Genomic DNA, 17,931 nt, shown 5'->3' on the forward strand with positions numbered 1-17,931 from the left:
TAGGGTCCCCAGTATTGAATACTTTGGACGCGCGATTTCTCAAAGGAAATCCCTATATTAGTCTACATTAAATTATTGCTTGGGTGTGTTAATTTTGTCATGGATATTAGATATGTAATGTTTCTTTCTTTTTCTGATTGATTGTTTCCATTTAAAATAAAACGTAACACATGACTTGATCCTTATTTTTTATCAAAAAAATAAAATAAAACGTAAGACATAAAACCATTGTTATCAAACCGGGCTGGACCAGTCAGTTTGGCCGGAATAAATTGTAATCGAACAGGTTTATAGTTTGGTTCACTATTATGATCGGACATGCAATATAACCCGATATATTTAATTAAACCGGCCACTTGTATAAAAAAAATTGGAGTACTAACCAAAAAAAAAAAAAACGGTTTTGTGTCCAGCCATCTATTTCCAATTTTGAAAAGGAAGGGGTAGCTTTTGAGAAAGAAATGTAGCAACTTTTTAGAAGAAAAAGTGAAATCTAATATGTATTATGTGGTTAATTATGTGTAGTCATTTATATTTTGTAATATATTTTTGTACAATATGTGTTTGAAAATAATCTAACATTTGTTGCAATATTATGTTTTTAAAAACAAAAAATAAAATATTAATTCTAATATGAATCATTAGAGGCACAAATAACTAAAGAATTTCTATGTAGTTATTCAATTTTAATATGAAGTATAAAACTATAAAATTTCTTTGATGAAAAAAATGTATTTCATGATATTTATTTTACTAATTCTAAGAGTGAGTTCTACATTTGAGCTACAATAAATATATTATTTTTTAATAACAAAATATTATTTGTAATATATAAATTTACTTTTATAGTACATTGTTTAATATATATATTGGAAATTTTATTACATAAAACATAATTATTTATAATAATACTTATATATGATAAATATGCAAGTATTTAAAAAATCAGCAATCAAACCGATTCATCCATCGGTCCGATCAGTGAATCGTTAAATTAGAGTTTTACCGGGTCGATATCTGGTTGATAAGCTGAAATTGTATCTATTGAAACCTAGGGTTTGTTATGTAAATTAAGCCAAGTTTTGATTCGAATTAGGTTTAATTAGATTAGAAATGTCTAAAAGTTCAAGTTACTGCCCTAGTTGTGTTTATTTTGTAGGTAATCAAGTGCTTGGAGCTTAACGGAGCAAGACGGGTGATCTGGAGCAAGACAGCACGAAGATGGAGTAGATTTCACATTTATTGCGGACCGCAATTAATTTATTGCGGGCCGCAACCAACTCAGACAGAACCATCTTCAATACAGCATTTCCAGGACCTTTATTGCGATCCGCAATAACCTTATTGCGGCCCGCAATAACTTCTCCAGCACAGCATTTTCATTCCAGCACACTCATTGCGGCCCGCAATAACCTCTCCAGATTTTTCTGCGCAGTCTGTTAACTGCCTCCGCTCATTGCGGCCCGCAATAAGTCGGTTCAGAGCCCGAATTTGCTATTTTTAGGGAGTTATTCTTAGTTTTTATGAGGGGTATAAAAGGGGGACTTGTAGAATAGATAAGGGGACGTTTTTTAGGCAGAATTTCTAGGGTTTCAACAAGGAAGAGCAAGGAAAAACTAGAAGAGAGAAGAAGGAAGAAGAGATCATTGATCAATCGGTTTTATTGTTTTCTTTCCTTTGGAACTCTTTTATTCTTTTGATTTGTGCTTTAGCCATGACTGGCTAAAGGCTTTTCTAGGGTTGATTAGGGTTGTACTTGAAACTTTTGTTATGATTTAGTTGGTTTTATTTTATTTATTCTTGTTCTTTGTTGTGATCTATTCTTTATTTTAATTGATTGTGAGGACTTAATCGAAATCACATGAAACCCTAGGATTTGGTATTTGCAATTGAGAAATTGAATATTAGGTCCAGACCATAAGGAATAGGGTATTTGATAGGCTAAGTACCGAGAGGTGACGCTTGTCCTATACGGGCTTTACCTAATAGTTTAGAGAATTGTGCCAAGTACCGAGAGGTGAAAGATAGTTTTCTAGATTTATTGGGACAGTAAGAACTTAATGACTTTAGATTAGGGTAGCCAAGTACCGAGAGGTGACGTTTATTCTAATTTAAAGATGATATTAATATAGAGATATCCCTTTGTACCTACAACACCCAACTGTGCCTTCATAACTAAAAGAACAAATTTAATAAACCAATTAGTCATAACACTAGTGGATAGGAACCCTAAGAAACCCTAATTTCTCATTCTTGTTAAAAACCTAATTTTGCTTTAAAGACTTTAGTTTAATCACAATCAAACCAACCCTTTAAACAAACAACAACCTTCTTATTTTCTTTTTACTAAATTAAATTGTTAGGTTAGGTTTAATATTCCAACTTGTCCCTGTGGAGACGATCCCTAAGTACTACTTGACAAGGTTGTACACTTGCAACCGAATTGAGCATCAACTAGGATTTATTACTTGTGTAGTAAAAATCACATCAAGTTTTTGGCGCCGTTGCCGGGGACAACGGTGAATATTATTTCAGACCTAAGTAATTTAGTTAGTAATTGTTTTTAGTTTTATTTTGCTTTCTTTTTCTCTCATCTTTTTAGGTTGAAATCTGGCAGAGGAACCTTGAACCCCGAACGTCACAGATTTAGTTGAGTAGTTTTCTAGGCGAGGATCAACCCATCTCTTCTACCAGAGACGGAACAAACACCCAACAAGGGGACCTTTCTTGCACTTAAATCAACGCCAATTAGACATGTCGACCGGGAATGAAAATGCTCGTTTGGAGAACCTCCAAAGAGAACGGGATCAGATGGCCCATGAACTTCAACTCTTGCGCGCAGCCGCCGTTAATAGACAAAACAATAAAGCCGCTGATGCCAACCGCCCTTTGAGAGACTTTACGGCACCTAGGGCTGAGGAAACCCACCTTGGGTACACGGCACCTACTATTAATGCTGAGGAATACCAAATTCCTCCTGCATGGGTTAGCATGGTGCAGCGTAATCTTTTCCATGGTCTGCCTCATGAAGATGCCACGCAACACTTAGCCAACTTTGAAGAAATATGCAGTACAATCAAGGTACAAAATGTTTCTCCTGATGATCTTAAAGTGATGGCTTTCACTTTTTCTCTTGCAGACAAGGCTAAAGGTTGGATAAGGGGACAACGGCCCGAGAATATGAACACTTGGCCTAAGGTGGCGAATGCTTTCCTCAACAAGTTCTTTCCACCATCCAAAACGAACTCCTTGCGCCATCAAATCCACAATTTCCGACAAAAAGGAGATGAGACCATGAGCGAGGCGTGGGAGAGGTTTCAAGAACTGCAGAGATGTTGTCCACATCATGGTATCGAAGGGTGGAATCTACTGCAAATCTTCTACAACAGCCTCATGCCACACGACAAAGGTATGTTGGATGCAGCTGCTGGAGGTAGTCTCATGAATAAAGGGGTTGTGGACGGATACAAATTGGTGGATGACATGGCTCTCAACCAAAGCCAATGGCACAACCCTAGGGAGACACCGATCATCATGCAGCGGGGAATGAAGGAGGTGAATTCAAACCAAAACTTGGCTGCAGAAATTGCCGCATTGAATCGCAAAATTGATCAAATGAGCATAAATTCGGTAAACAATTCTTCTCCTCTTCCTTGTTCAATTTGTGGTAGCACCAACCATCTAGCAATTAATTGTGGTGTAAGTAATGAGGTTAGTTATGAGGAAGTCAATGCAATTAACCAAGACAATTTCAACCCGAATAACAATCCTTACTCCAACACTTACAACCCCGGTTGGAGAAATCACCCAAACTTTTTGTGGAGACAAAATGACCAAAATACCCAAGGTAACTCAAACTTTAATAGACCAAATCAAGGTTATGGTAACCAAGGGTATAGTTCTAATGCACAACCAAAATCCAATCTTGAATTGATGATGGAGGCATTCATGACAAGTCAAAACCAAAAGTTTGATGAATTGACCAAAAAGGTAGACATGTTGGCAACCCAAAATAAAATGCTTGAAAACCAAGTTGCACAACAAGCTACACAATTCTCCCGCCAACTGGGCACCCTTCCACCAAAACCTGAGAACAATCTCAGGGAGGTCAAGGCAGTTAGGCACGTGCTTCGTAGCGGTATGCAATATGAGGATCCACCTATGCCAAAGGATGACTATGCACAGCCACAGAGTGAAGAGACACGAAGCAGTGATGAGCACATCTCCACACATGAGGATTCTGCCTCAAAGGAAGCTACACCAATTGCACCAAGTAACCCTGCCAAGCAAGCAAAAACATCTCAAGATGAGCCGCCAAAGGTAAGTGCACAGGTACCTCTCTATATCCCTCCTCATAAATACGCACATTTTCCTAGTAGGCTTAAGAATGAGAGAACTGATAGGCAATTTGCTAAATTCCTTGAATTGTTGAAACAATTGCATGTAAACCTACCATTGACTGAGGTAATGACCCAAATGCCGATTTACACCAATTTTTTCAAGGATATCCTTTCGAATAGGCGTAAACTTGAAGAAGTCCAAATGGTGTCCCTAGACTCAAACGGTAGTGCCATGGTAATGAATGAATTGCCCAAAAAGTTGGATGATCCGGGTAAATTTTCCATACCATGTTCTATAGGAAGTGTCCCATTTAAACGTGCACTATGTGATCTAGGGGCAAGTGTAAGTCTTATGCCAAAGTCGGTATATGATAGGTTAGGTGTTGGAGAACTTAAGCTAACAAGAATATCGCTTCAATTGGCAGACCAATCGGTTAAGTTACCTTTAGGAGTTGTAGAGGACTTGCCGATTCAAATTGGTAAGTTCTTTGTACCAATAGACTTTGTTGTGGTTGACATGGATGAGGACACTCATACGCCACTCTTGTTAGGTCGACCATTTCTCAATACGGCAAAAGCTGTGATTTATGTTCATGATGAAATTATAACAATGAACATTTGTGAAGAAAAATTAACCTTTGACATCAAAAGATCCATGAGATATCCATCTAATGATCAAAGTGTTTTTAGTGTTGAGATTCTTGACAGGCTGATAGATGAGGAGCTCATGAACAACTTGGAGAAGGGTTCCTTTGAGTATTGGATGGATCAGGAGTGTGAAAAAGCCAACAAAACGAGTTCTGCAGAACCTATTGCGGCCCGCAGCATAACCAGTCAGAGAAGCGACATAAACCAGAATTTATTGCGGCCCGCAATAACCCTTCCCATATTGACAAAAAGCATATTCTGAGACCAATTTTTCAGGTTTCAACCGTTGAGATCCTTCCTAACTTTGCCGAAACCTCGGAGGATGCACCCAAGAAGTCGGTGGAAACATCTGATACCGACAAATCTCGAGGAAATCGACACGAAATGGAGCAATGGGGAGGCCGTTCTCCCGATCCTCCATCCAAGCATTAAGGCGCACCACCACCACCTTCCGCCAATAGAGTAGTCCATGTTTCTCCATATTTACTTTTGTTTATTTTTACGCATTGGGGATAATGTTTAATTTAAGCTTGGGGGATGGGAAGAAATTGTATCTTTGCATGCATGTTTTCAAAACTTTTTAGGATTTATAACCTTGATTTTTACTTGACCATGAATAGGATTTGTGATTTTAAACTTAATTGCTTGAAATTGCAAATTTGTCAAGATGTTTTATGAGGTTATGAAAAATAGAGTCTTGCATAATTGGACTTAATTGTTTGAAAATGCATAAAGTATAAAATCATGTTTAATTTTTTTTTTTTGTGTCAAAAATTGGCAAAAATAAAACCCTTGAAATTTTAACGAGTTTTTAGTAATACCCTTGGAATAATTTGAAATAACCACATACTTTGGCGAAAAACTTTGTGGAAATAAAGGTTTAAGAAATTGAAAATTTAGGGATTTAAATTTTTTTTTTTTGAAAATGCAACTTGTTTGGGAAAAACGAATTTAGAAAGTTCGGGATATCCATAGGTATGATTTAATGCCTAAGGATGTGTGTATTCATGATCTTTTGTAAAAATGTTGAAAAATTGTGTAAAATTGAAAATTTTTAGAAAAGAAAGACTTCGTTTGCTTATGTTACGGCGACATGACGTACTTATAGCAATGAGTCATAGACACTTTGCTCCGCTAGTTTGCCCGATAAAGTGACCGAATTTGCACTAAACATGTGAGTTCGTGTCATGGAAGGGTTGAACCAAGAGCATGCAAATGCACTTTTGAATTAAAACGGTTGGGTATAGATTAGCTACCTATAACTAGCCGGTTTTGTTCTAAGGATAAAGATTTATAGTGTCATAAAATAAAACCAACAAAAGAAAAATAAAATTTTGCATATATCAACACACGAAGTTCGCGACTTTCTAACCTAAGTTTGATTCAAGCTTGGGGGATTTTTAAAAAGAATTTTCGCAAATAAGAATGCATTTTTTGTAACAAATTTAGATACCCGAAGTTTACAAATTCTAAAACTTTAGGAAAATAAAAGTTAGAGTAATTGAATTGTGGGGTGAAGCATGATTAGCCAAGGGTTGCACTTTAAATTTGTACAAAATTTACGTTGAGATTTTTAAATTTTGGCAAGATCATAGTCCAAGTTTAGATATTGCTTGGGACAAGCAATGTTCAAGCTTGGGGGAATTTGATAAGCTGAAATTGTATCTATTGAAACCTAGGGTTTGTTATGTAAATTAAGTCAAGTTTTGATTCGAATTAGGTTTAATTAGATTAGAAATGTCTAAAAGTTCAAGTTACTGCCCTAGTTGTGTTTATTTTGTAGGTAATCAAGTGCTTGGAGCTTAACGGAGCAAGACAGCACGAAGATGGAGTAGATTTCACATTTATTGCGGACCGCAATTAATTTATTGCGGGCCGCAACCAACTCAGACAGAACCATCTTCAATACAGCATTTCCAGGACCTTTATTGCGATCCGCAATAACTTCTCCAGCACAGCATTTTCATTCCAGCACACTCATTGCGGCCCGCAATAACCTCTCCAGATTTTTCTGCGCAGTCTGTTAACTGCCTCCGCTCATTGCGGCCCGCAATAAGTCGGTTCAGAGCCCGAATTTGCTATTTTTAGGGAGTTATTCTTAGTTTTTATGAGGGGTATAAAAGGGGGACTTGTAGAATAGATAAGGGGACGTTTTTTAGGCAGAATTTCTAGGGTTTCAACAAGGAAGAGCAAGGAAAAGCTAGAAGAGAGAAGAAAGAAGAAGAGATCATTGATCAATCGGTTTTATTGTTTTCTTTCCTTTGGAACTCTTTTATTCTTTTGATTTGTGCTTTAGCCATGACTGGCTAAAGGCTTTTCTAGGGTTGATTAGGGTTGTACTTGAAACTTTTGTTATGATTTAGTTGGTTTTATTTTATTTATTCTTGTTCTTTGTTGTGATCTATTCTTTATTTTAATTGATTGTGAGGACTTAATCGAAATCACATGAAACCCTATGATTTGGTATTTGCAATTGAGAAATTGAATATTAGGTCCAGACCATAAGGAATAGGGTATTTGATAGGCTAAGTACCGAGAGGTGACGCTTGTCCTATACGGGCTTTACCTAATAGTTTAGAGAATTGTGCCAAGTACCGAGAGGTGAAAGATAGTTTTCTAGATTTATTGGGACAGTGAGAACTTAATGACTTTAGATTAGGGTAGCCAAGTACCGAGAGGTGACGTTTATTCTAATTTAAAGATGATATTAATATAGAGATATCACTTTGTACCTACAACACCCAACTGTGCCTTCATAACTAAAAGAACAAATTTAATAAACCAATTAGTCATAACACTAGTGGATAGGAACCCTAAGAAACCCTAATTTCTCATTCTTGTTAAAAAACCTAATTTTGCTTTAAAGACTTTAGTTTAATCACAATCAAACCAACCCTTTAAACAAACAACAACCTTCTTATTTTCTTTTTACTAAATTAAATTGTTAGGTTAGGTTTAATATTCCAACTTGTCCCTGTGGAGACGATCCCTAAGTACTACTTGACAAGGTTGTACACTTGCAACCGAATTGAGTATCAACTAGGATTTATTACTTGTGTAGTAAAAATCACATCACTGGTCTAGTTCTGATAACATTGCATAAAACAGTAAATAAAATAACATCACTTTTAGTTTCGGTACCTTAACATGGCAGAAATCTTAAAGGAGATGATACATCTTAATGGCTAATTTTTTTTTATAAATAACATAAAAATATTAAAAAAATAACATCACTTTTCTGGAATTTCCAGAAATAACACTTCTGTTGGATAATCCATCGGAATTGCAATTCCGCTGAATTACAACTCCAACAAAATTACAGAGTTACGAGTGAATTGAATAAAATTACAAAAGTTAAATCCAATTCTGTTAAATTATCCAACAGAAGTGTTGTTTCTGAAAATTGGTTGAAAATCATTTTTTTTATTTAATTTATTTATTTTGTATGTTTTTTAAATTTTCACCAAATTGAGTTTGATCCAACTGAGAGTAAATATGGATCGTAAAGTCATGGGTCTCACTTAACGGAATTCACATCTCTTTTACCTGAAAAGGGAATCTTTTACCATTAGTGGATCCATACCATTATTTTTAACTTGTCATGAATCATAAAGTCCAATAATACCGTCCCATACGCTAGTCCGAATCTCAAACTAGTTGAGATTTAATTTTTTGGGATGTTCGGCAACAAAAGATTAAGAGCTTAAGGAACGGTAAAAAATCAATATTCGGTTATCTTAATCCGTGAATGAAAGCAAAGAAAACTAAAAGAAGAGGTAGAGGTGTCTTAAGATTCGAACAGAGAATTAAAGTTCGAACAAAATACAGCTAAAGAAAGTAATCTTAATCCGCAGTAAGAAACCGGTGTCCGACAAAATTAAGCAGTTAAGGAAGCAAATTAAACCTTAATAAAACTTATTCCTTATTGCCAAACAACTCGAAACACTAAAATGAGAGGAATCCCACTTACGGTACCTAAGAAGATACTCGTTCCTAAGTCACCGTGGTAATTGCATCCCATCAAGCATCCGGACATAGTGTTTAGTGTTTTGCAAAATATTGGAATCAGTCTTCGTAATGGTTTTAAAAGAAAAAAAAAAGAGAGAACAATTTTGAAACCCCAAAAGACAGTCATGGCCACTGATAGTAGTGAAGTGGCCAGCTCAGCCGAGCGAATCCCGAGGACTCATGTGCCAATTATAATAATACTAAACGAGTCATGGAGTCGCCTTCAAAGAAACATTAAAATATCTAATCTAGATCTTGAGTTATAATGAATATGATAAATTAATAATAATATAATAACAATAATAAAAATAACAAAATAATAAAGAACCGCACTAAAGATTAATGTGATATTTACAAGCTAAGCACTGGTTGAAAACTATACTGCCGAAAATCCAAAAAGAAACAGAATTTGATACCACCTGTCTTTAGTACAAATCATTCATAGGACCCACAAATGGAAAAATATTGACCACTAATTGTACGGTCATTAGACTAATTACAGTTCTGTGCTGAAGATCACATCAGTTCTCTCCACCTGTGACCTGTAAGACCCATCACCAACTCCACTAAATCCACTAAATCAGTTATTAGGTAATTATGCATTCCCACGTCTTACTAGACAAATCTTAAAGAGAGAACAATTTACAACTTCAGAGTTAAACAAGGCAGCGTGAACATCTTTACAGGAGCATGCAAGAGCAATTTCTCAGTGTCATAAAAGAAGAAACTACAATTGCTCCCGTACAATATTATAAACTGAAATGAGGATCTCAACACTGATCAATATTATAATCAACCACTCCAGAAAATCTGATTTTCTGTTTTGAAGTATCTCCTGAAGGAACCTTATGTTATGCTGAAAATAGCAAAAGAAAAGTTTAATGAAGCACCAAACAAGCTAATACTTTTAAAACATGCAAATCATGAGAAATATTACCTCAACAAACTTCAACTTGAAATCCAGGTTTCCGAATCTTTGGGAAAGCTCATACTCATCACGAAGATATTCCCAAATTTGTGCATAATTTGCATTTTTCCAAGCTATGTCTGACCTGAAATCACAAATTTACATATCTTGGAACCTCCATAAACAGCTTAGAAGTTAGAACCCTTGATATACCTCTTTATGTAATACACAAAGCATTCTTCAATTGTGTGCTTTCTTGGCCTTGTTTCTTGAAAAATATAATAAAATAGACTGGAAAAGAAATGAGCCCTACTACATAAGCAATTTCAATCCACATGAATGCACACACATTTTTCAACAGGTACAGTCCTTTCACTAAAGAAACGAAGCGGCAAAAGAAAAGGATCAACTAGATAACAGATTTCTAGGAACCTCAATCGTGCACATACTATGGGAACTTAATTAAGTGATCACAACAATGCTGCTTCAAATTGTTTCAGTGTTTTTTTTTTTTTTGCTTTTTCTCATATTTTTCTTATATAGCTTTCTATATTTCGTGTAGACACTGATAAATCTAATTAAAGACAACATGTGTTGCACCACTATCGATATGATTTGAAAATGTTGATCTTGTACCTCTCAAACAGACCCAGCTTGAGGATGACATCAGCGAGATTAGAGTTGGCCTTTCCCACTAACTGGAAAAGCTTTTTTCTCTTCATGGTGAAGGTACCCGTCTTTTCCATGCCTCGATTTATATCTGTGAACTCAGCCACCATTCCATCAACCTAAAAAGAAAGCCAAACATCCCTTTTACACATAACCCCTGATGATATAAAAATTATGGTCGATGGAGGTTGAAGGATAACAACCTCAGCTTTTAGCGCCATCCAAGTACGATCCAGATTCTAGTAAACATTGTTTGGTCCCACTTTCTTTTAGCTTGTGGTTTTTAATAAATTCAACACCTTGAACAAATTACCTTTTTAACATGTCAAGACAAAGAAACAAGTATAAAGCACAAGACTCTCATAACCAACTACAGTGGAACCTGCCAATTTTATCTTTGCCTGACACTTGACTGGCTTTTCACCTGACCCAGCTGCATCTGAAAAAACACTGTTGGGGTTTCAAGTAATTTTTCCAACAAGAAAAACTACCACAAACTCAAACACCAACACACAATGTAAACTTTGTCTGCAGTGCATCACAGTATCCCTGGATTGCAAACATAATTATCTCAGGCTTCTCGCCACATGCAACTGATCTTATGCAACCATTCCAATATACCCATTGCAACTGCAGATCTGAACGCAAGCAGTCAGGTCGCTTTTCAGTAATGCGTACATGACAACTTTCTAAAGGGCTGTGTTGACCAAACTAAGAAGAATTCAAGAAAAATTCCCCCCCCCCCCCACCCTGCGGGCCCCCGACTTCATATCCCCCACCCCAGGCATGACTACAAAGAATCTAGACTGCTCAGACAAATCTAAAAGCTGACCGTCCACCAAAAAACTGCCCATTCATTGATCGGACGGTGAGAATGCTGCTCATAGCAATCGGATACCTGAACCTGAAAGGATGCAGACTCCCCAACACCAACAACAACCAAAAAGAAAAGATGCCAGGACAGAACAAACAAGGGGCATCATGAAAGGCAAAGGGTTGGTTATTGGATAGTTAAGACTTGAGAGAGGTGTCAATGTTGATGCATCCATTTGTGCATGATCTTGCATGGGAGGCAGAGGGATCATTATAGCATGGAAATTGCAGGGAGCGCTGGGGAACAAACTCAGTTGGGAAAAGGCTAGTCAAAAGATAATACCACTAAAAATGCATTTTATTCTTAACCACTACATCCAAATAATCACCAATCCAACCATAGCAAAAGGGCTTTTTTGAACAAAAACAAATAGCTCAGGGGGCTAATTTAACAACATGATTTTCGGGATATTCTTAGAGTCTCCTCTCATACTTGTCTTCGTTTGGTAAGTGCCCATAAATCTATGAGGAATGACTCTGGCCTGTGGTAAAGTCTGATAAAACTGACAGTAATTGAAGAATAATGAAATAATAACTGCATTAACTGAAGGACATTTATAAGAGCCAACTTTAGCAATACCTAGTACCATTATGCTCATGTTCCAAACCAGCATGAATGAGGTGTCATTAACTGAAGTCAAATCCATCATTCTATCAATAAACTACTTTATCATGGAATTTATCAAGGCAAAAAAAAAATACTTGGCGGATGTAATAGTCAAGTGCAATGCTCTGTCCAAGAACACTCCCAATTGTACGAATTCCATCTATGCTAAGGTTGCGAAGCATGATGTAGTCAAGTCCACCTTGCATCCAAGACTCCAGGGTCGGTTTCTCCACCACTGCGTAATCTGCAGTTCCATTGGGAAAAGGTTAATTTTATTTTAATTTACAAAAAATGTTACATTATCAAGTTAAGAGATTGTTCTGGCAAAGTATTTTATTGTATATATTTAGATCTTTAAAATGTGCAAACTGTTGCAAAGGATACTGACAACCACAACAAAAGCAAGTTTGAAAGTTGATTAGCCAGAAGCCAACCAAAAGTATAGTGCAAGGTATCTACAGAAAGATAAAATAAGGCTTTGGGTTTCTATCCTTTCCATTCTTGGTTAAGAAAATTCTGTTTATGACAACAGTTATTTAACTCCGCCTGTGTAGTTTCTACACAGCCTGTCCCAAGCCAGGAAGGAGGAGGATTGTGATAGGCGTGGTGAGCCAACGTAAAATACAGCCTTTTATGGAAATGAAACCCACACACTCTGGTTGGGTTTCATTTCTAGCCTACCCCAACTTGTTTGGGGCTAAAGGCTTTGTTGTTGTCGCTGATGATGACAACAGTTATTTGCCTAAAAGTTTTCACTTATAAAGAATCAAAATGCCAGTAAAAACATTGTATAAAGCAAAGCCACATAATGGACTGAGGACATGCCAGACTTCTTAGGTGCAACAAAGCTAAATATTAGCAAAACCTAAAAAATTTCAACATGTAAAATTCAAGCCCTCTAATTTGCTGAGAAACCTTTTAAACAAGGGGTAAATTAATTTGGAGGTCACCGAACTTATTCTAAAATTCACTTTTGGTCACTGGACTTTTAATTATCTGTTTTTAATCACCAAAGTTTGATATTTATCCAAATTTAGTCACTTCATCACAATTTCCATCATCTCCCATCCCATTTATTATGTTGTCTCTTTCCTCTCTGTTGTGCTCTCCCTTCCCTCTAACTCCCACTCATCTCCATCCAATTCTGCGAAGAGAAATAGAAAACAATTGAAAGAAAGAACTCAAATCCAACAACTCCTATCTCCGCTATCGATTTTCCTTCTCACGCTCTTGTCTCTCTCTCTCTCCAAAAGTGTAGAAAGCCGCTCCAAAGATCTCAACTGAAGGTCGCACCCCACTCAGCCAATATCCCGCAAGCATCTCCTGGTGCCGTTCCCACTCTCCCTCTCCAACAAAATCTTAGTTGAAACCAGAAAAGCTTCAAGTAGTTACAATTTCTCCAAATGTATGCATCAGAGCTTGTGAATTTCTCTTTTAGACTTGTTCAAAAATCAATCAAATGTTAATTCAACAAGTTCAACTCTGTATAAATTTGCAACCATGCCTAAAAGTGTTATCTCAGATTAATTTGGATTTTGCATCTATTGAGTTCCAATTTACTAAGTTTTGTGACCCCCAAATCTGTACGGTATAGCTCACTAAATTCATGATAATTTTGTATGCTACAATTCCAATCATGTTTTGGAACTAGTATTTTGTGAACCACCATATCCTTGATAGACTGGCAGCATAGTATGAGATTCTGAAGATGAGATTGAAGTAACAGAATAAAGAAACAAAAAATGCTAGTACTTATTGTTTCTTTATGCATAGGATAGTGGAACTTATTTTCTATAAACAAAATGTGACTTGTATTGGAGTGTTTTTAATATAAAAATGTATGGATACAACACATGGCAATTGCCCTTTGCCTGTATGTAGCTATTTCTTTCTTCAAATTCGAGAGGCAAAACGTAATATAAATTCTGTTGAAAATGAAAAGGGCATATGCATTATAAACTACCCTTTGTCAGATGTTATTTGTAATTATGAAACCTTTTAGGACTAACATGAAAAAAACAGAATTAACTAATATCTACGTTGGATCGAGTTAGAAATTGAAAAGGCTATATAACCGTTCGTGTTGCGGACTAGCAAGTAACCGATTTTTCACTTCCATGTGACTGCTACAGAAGTTTGGCCGCAGAAGATCCCATGCGATAAAGAAAGGTAAGGATATCACACTGTCACTCACCTATTGGTTGCCAACAGCAGTGAATACTGTCACTCTCCCTGATGGATAGGTTTTCAGTGGAGATGTTTTCATTGAATGCGAAACAAGCTCTCACAAAACTATCTGCTATACATCCTGCTATTTGGTTGTATTTACTAAAAATCCGAACAAAAGTTCAGACAAAAATCAGAAAAAGAATCAAAGAGGGGAGAGAGAGTTGGCCGGCGCTCAAGCAGAATAGCACACAGGGGTAGTATTGGTCTTTACTTGATCCTGATTTTTGCTCCTATCTAGGGTTGATAGAGATGAGTGGGAGGAAGAAGGGATAATGGGACTAGGGATAAAGAGAATGGAAGAGATGGGAAGTAATAGAAATTGTGGTGAAGTGACTAAATTTGTATAGATATTGAAGTTCAGTGACTAAAAACGGATAATTAAAAGTTCAGTGACCAAATGTGGATTCTAGGACAAATTTGGCGACCTCTGAAAAAGTTTATCCATAAACAAATTCCGTAACACATTTATGCTCAAGACAATTAATTTTTATTTGCGGAAATTGGGTAATACTAAGGTTAAAAACAAGCCATACCGTCCTTTCTCATGTCAGGGAGCATTCCAGAAGCATGTTTTTCAACTATTCTAAGGTATCCATCAGCTTCCTGATCAGATACATTGAACAGTACAACTGAGCCATATTGAAAAACTACCATGTAGTGGCAGTTGCCCTCATTCACAAAACCAGCCTCAAATCCCTGAAACAAAAATCAATAAAAAATAATCATTGACGTCTCCAGATACATAGAGCATTAGCACTGCTACCCAGAAGTCTAATACACATATCATCGCCAAGTCTGAAATTAAAAAAAAAAAAAACAATCTTTTGAAGTTATGTTAGATGGTAGTATGAAGGAAAAATTACACTTTATTGACATACTCTAACAGAGAGAGAAAGAAAGAGAGACCTGAGGATCTCCTTTAACATCGTAATACTTCAACACGACATAGTTAGTGGCACGGGAGTTTGGTGGGATCACATTAAATGCATTTTGAGATTGCAAGCTCCTTAAGTCAATGCTGCAAGTACAACATAAACATTATTTCATAATTAAACTTTTTTGTGTTCATACCAATTTGATTGCCAATTTACCTTTTCTTCAAGTGACTTCTTGTGGTGTACTTACACAATTGAGACTACAAGAAGACAAAATCAAATCATTTAATGTGTAAGCCTATTAATATGTGCAATTGAAGTTTTTAGGCTCAATGTCACAATAACTCGCAATGAGGTTGAATTCAGACCTGTTTAGTCTAAACTGCAAAATTCGCTCTACAGGTGTTATTCCACAAGTCATTGGTGTTGAATATGTTAAATGAATCAAGTAGTACGGACATAGAGATTGTACAAATCTTCTCTTAGATATCCGCTTAACTCATAGATAGTAGATAAAACTCATTAAAGAGAAGATAAAGACCTGGTACAGAGAAAATAGGCCTTAACAGGAATAAAGCGACTCTGCTTCTCCTGTTGCACCTCCAGTAAATGATACGTGTCATCCTCTTCTGACCCCGACACCTCGCTCAGCACTTCCACCGGACCTTTGTGTGGCTGATTTTGGTGCTGTTGTTCGTCTGTCCACTCCACCTCTCTCCCTGGCGAAAGTGACGAAAACACCCTCAAGCTAGGGTTTCTGGCATGCTTGAAGTATCGAGTGTGGCGAGAGGGGGTATTAGAGAAGGGAGAAAAAATGGAGTGGAGGCGGCCCGAACGGAGTGGATAGCAAGGTAGTGTATGAAAAGAGCGGGGACTGGATTGGCATAACCGAGAGAGAATAGTGGAAGGAGAGAGCACGGCTCGGAGATGCTTCTCTAGGAAACGAACTCTCCAAATTTCCATGGGGATACTATTAGGAAGGATTAGAGATGGATTGAATTGGCTAGTTGAATTAGAGAGATGTAGAGAGACACAGAGAGAGAGAGAGAGAGGCAGACTTGGGGTACAAGTTGGGGCGGGGGTTTAGCATAGCGGGGTTAATTTGGGAATTGAGGTGGAAAATGAAGCGATTGATAGTGGTAGCGGGAAATCAGCATTTTCCTTTAACAGCAACGGGTAACGGGCTGTTGATTGCAGTGAGCCTATTTAGGCCCGGAAAGAAAGTAGCCGGGCCCTCTAATTTATTTTGTTAGAACACTTTTTGGATGACATGGCCAACATGGAAGTAAATCATGATACGCACTGTGGTCAAAAACAGTTTTGTTGATGGTACATTGGTACGGAAAGAAATTGGCCCGATCGTTCCCCTTGATTTATGCCTCCTCTCACCTCTGGAAAGAATTGCAGAATGGAACAAATTCCTCATTTTGCATTGGATTATTCCTAATTTCCATGCTTGCATAGTTGCATTAATTGGGATTTGGAATTTCCGGATAGGAGGAGGATCTTATCTTTTTTTTGGGAGGATTGCAATTTCGTTACTTTTGGTCCACAGAAATCCACAACAAAAACCTATTCAGGAAAGAATGATTGGCTCCTGGATTCAGTCGGATTTTTTATTTGGATTCTCATGGGGCATTCTAATTTAACATTGTGTGCAACTTCATGCAGGGACGGATCGAGGTTTTTAACAAGTTAATTATGTACATTTTTTATGTTAAGCATGAAACTAAATATACAGTATTCATAATATTTTATTTTAAATTATATAAAAAAATTATGAAGAAATATAAATATTTAAAGAAAAAATTATTTATAGTATCTTGACTATCTTCGCAAAAAGTTTTCGCCACCAGTGCAAATGGTCCATTTGAATTTGAGAATCCGCAATTCCGGATATCCATCAACCATAATAAGTTTCGTATTTTTGTTTTCCTGTGAGTAGGCCTTATTTTACACAAAAGTATAACGAAAGATACTAATATTGTCCTCACTACCAAGTTAAAAAAAAAATACTAATATTGTCCTTGTATGAAAGGAATACACTGACAACTAAATTTATTTCATACTTATAATAATTTATGAGAATATTTCAAAACGTTGTTGGGATTCCTTGACAATCAATTTTTTATCACAAGGTGGTTTGGGTTTAATTGATTTAAAAAGGCTTAATCAATCACTATTGGCGAAATGGTGGGTCAGGTTTCATGATCCACTTGTTTCTAGTCAATGGAAGACTATAGTGTTGTCTAAATATAGTCCATCGGGTTATTCTTCCACATGTTCACCTTTTTGGAAAGGAATACTTAAAGGGGCACAAGTGGTAGATGTTGGTTTCACGAAACAACTTGGTAATGGTTCTACTATCCATTTTTGGACAGATCGATGGTGTTCTGATTTTACTCTAGCATCTCTATATCCACTTCTTTTTAGTATTACTTCAGATCCTCATTTATTGGTTATCGAGGCTTTTAGAGATGATTGCTTACATATTTCCTTTACACGGCAATTAACTGGTGCTCTACTGGTTGAGTGGCATAACCTGCACACTCAGCTCATTGATTGTCACCCAAATCCATGTTTGCATGATACATTATTGTGGCGATGGTCTACAGTTGGTAAATTTTCTGTTCATTCATACTATGTTTGGCTTGAATATGGTGGTATACCAAATAATGAGTTTACCTCTATATGGTCTTCAAAAATTTCTTTAAAAGTCAAAATTTTTCTTTATCTCCTTAAGAGAAATAAGATCCTAACAAAAGAAAATCTTGT

The 17,931-nt window shown here is 36.6% G+C and overlaps 2 protein-coding genes across 3 annotated transcripts; one reads left to right on the forward strand and one right to left on the reverse strand.

Moving 5' to 3' along the window:
• Window positions 1-2,754: 2,754 nt before the first annotated feature.
• LOC144555629 (uncharacterized) lies at window positions 2,755-5,250 on the forward strand. Its single transcript, XM_078304027.1, has 2 exons — window positions 2,755-3,847; window positions 4,034-5,250. The coding sequence occupies exons 1-2, from the start codon at window positions 2,755-2,757 to the stop codon at window positions 5,248-5,250; spliced, it is 2,310 nt and encodes a 769-aa protein (XP_078160153.1).
• A 4,055-nt stretch (window positions 5,251-9,305) lies between these two features.
• Window positions 9,306-16,238, reverse strand: LOC144555724 (protein RETARDED ROOT GROWTH, mitochondrial-like). 2 transcript variants are annotated; one of them, XM_078304134.1, is made up of 8 exons: window positions 15,698-16,238; window positions 15,188-15,299; window positions 14,815-14,977; window positions 12,148-12,296; window positions 10,540-10,691; window positions 9,934-10,048; window positions 9,646-9,852; window positions 9,306-9,538 (listed from the first exon to the last, which is right to left on the reverse strand). In XM_078304134.1, exons 1-7 carry the CDS (start codon window positions 16,117-16,119, stop codon window positions 9,724-9,726), a joined length of 1,242 nt encoding a protein of 413 aa, XP_078160260.1. In that variant the 5' UTR covers window positions 16,120-16,238; the 3' UTR covers window positions 9,306-9,538; window positions 9,646-9,723. The 2 variants fall into 2 exon arrangements, with proteins under 2 accessions (XP_078160260.1, XP_078160261.1); XM_078304135.1 differs by having other exon boundaries at window positions 9,306-9,562.
• Window positions 16,239-17,931: the final 1,693 nt, after the last annotated feature.

The sequence above is a fragment of the Carex rostrata genome, chromosome 6, assembly GCF_964058835.1.
Source record: "Carex rostrata chromosome 6, lpCarRost1.2, whole genome shotgun sequence".
NCBI classification, from domain to species: domain Eukaryota; kingdom Viridiplantae; phylum Streptophyta; class Magnoliopsida; order Poales; family Cyperaceae; genus Carex; species Carex rostrata.

What these genes read in the sequence shown, in the direction of transcription:
- LOC144555629 (XM_078304027.1), top strand. Translation starts at nt 2,755, where the DNA reads ATGTCGACCGGGAATGAAAATGCTCGTTTGGAGAACCTCCAAAGAGAA. An exon ending in AAATGACCAAAATACCCAAG is followed by an intron (nt 3,848 to 4,033) that starts GTAACTCAAACT and finishes TTGAAAACCAAG; the next exon opens with TTGCACAACAAGCTACACAA.
- LOC144555724 (XM_078304134.1), bottom strand. Translation starts at nt 16,119, where the DNA reads ATGGAAATTTGGAGAGTTCGTTTCCTAGAGAAGCATCTCCGAGCCGTG. An exon ending in GCCTATTTTCTCTGTACCAG is followed by an intron (nt 15,300 to 15,697) that starts GTCTTTATCTTC and finishes TTGTACTTGCAG; the next exon opens with CATTGACTTAAGGAGCTTGC. An exon ending in AAGCTGGGTCTGTTTGAGAG is followed by an intron (nt 10,049 to 10,539) that starts GTACAAGATCAA and finishes TTGTGATTTCAG; the next exon opens with GTCAGACATAGCTTGGAAAA.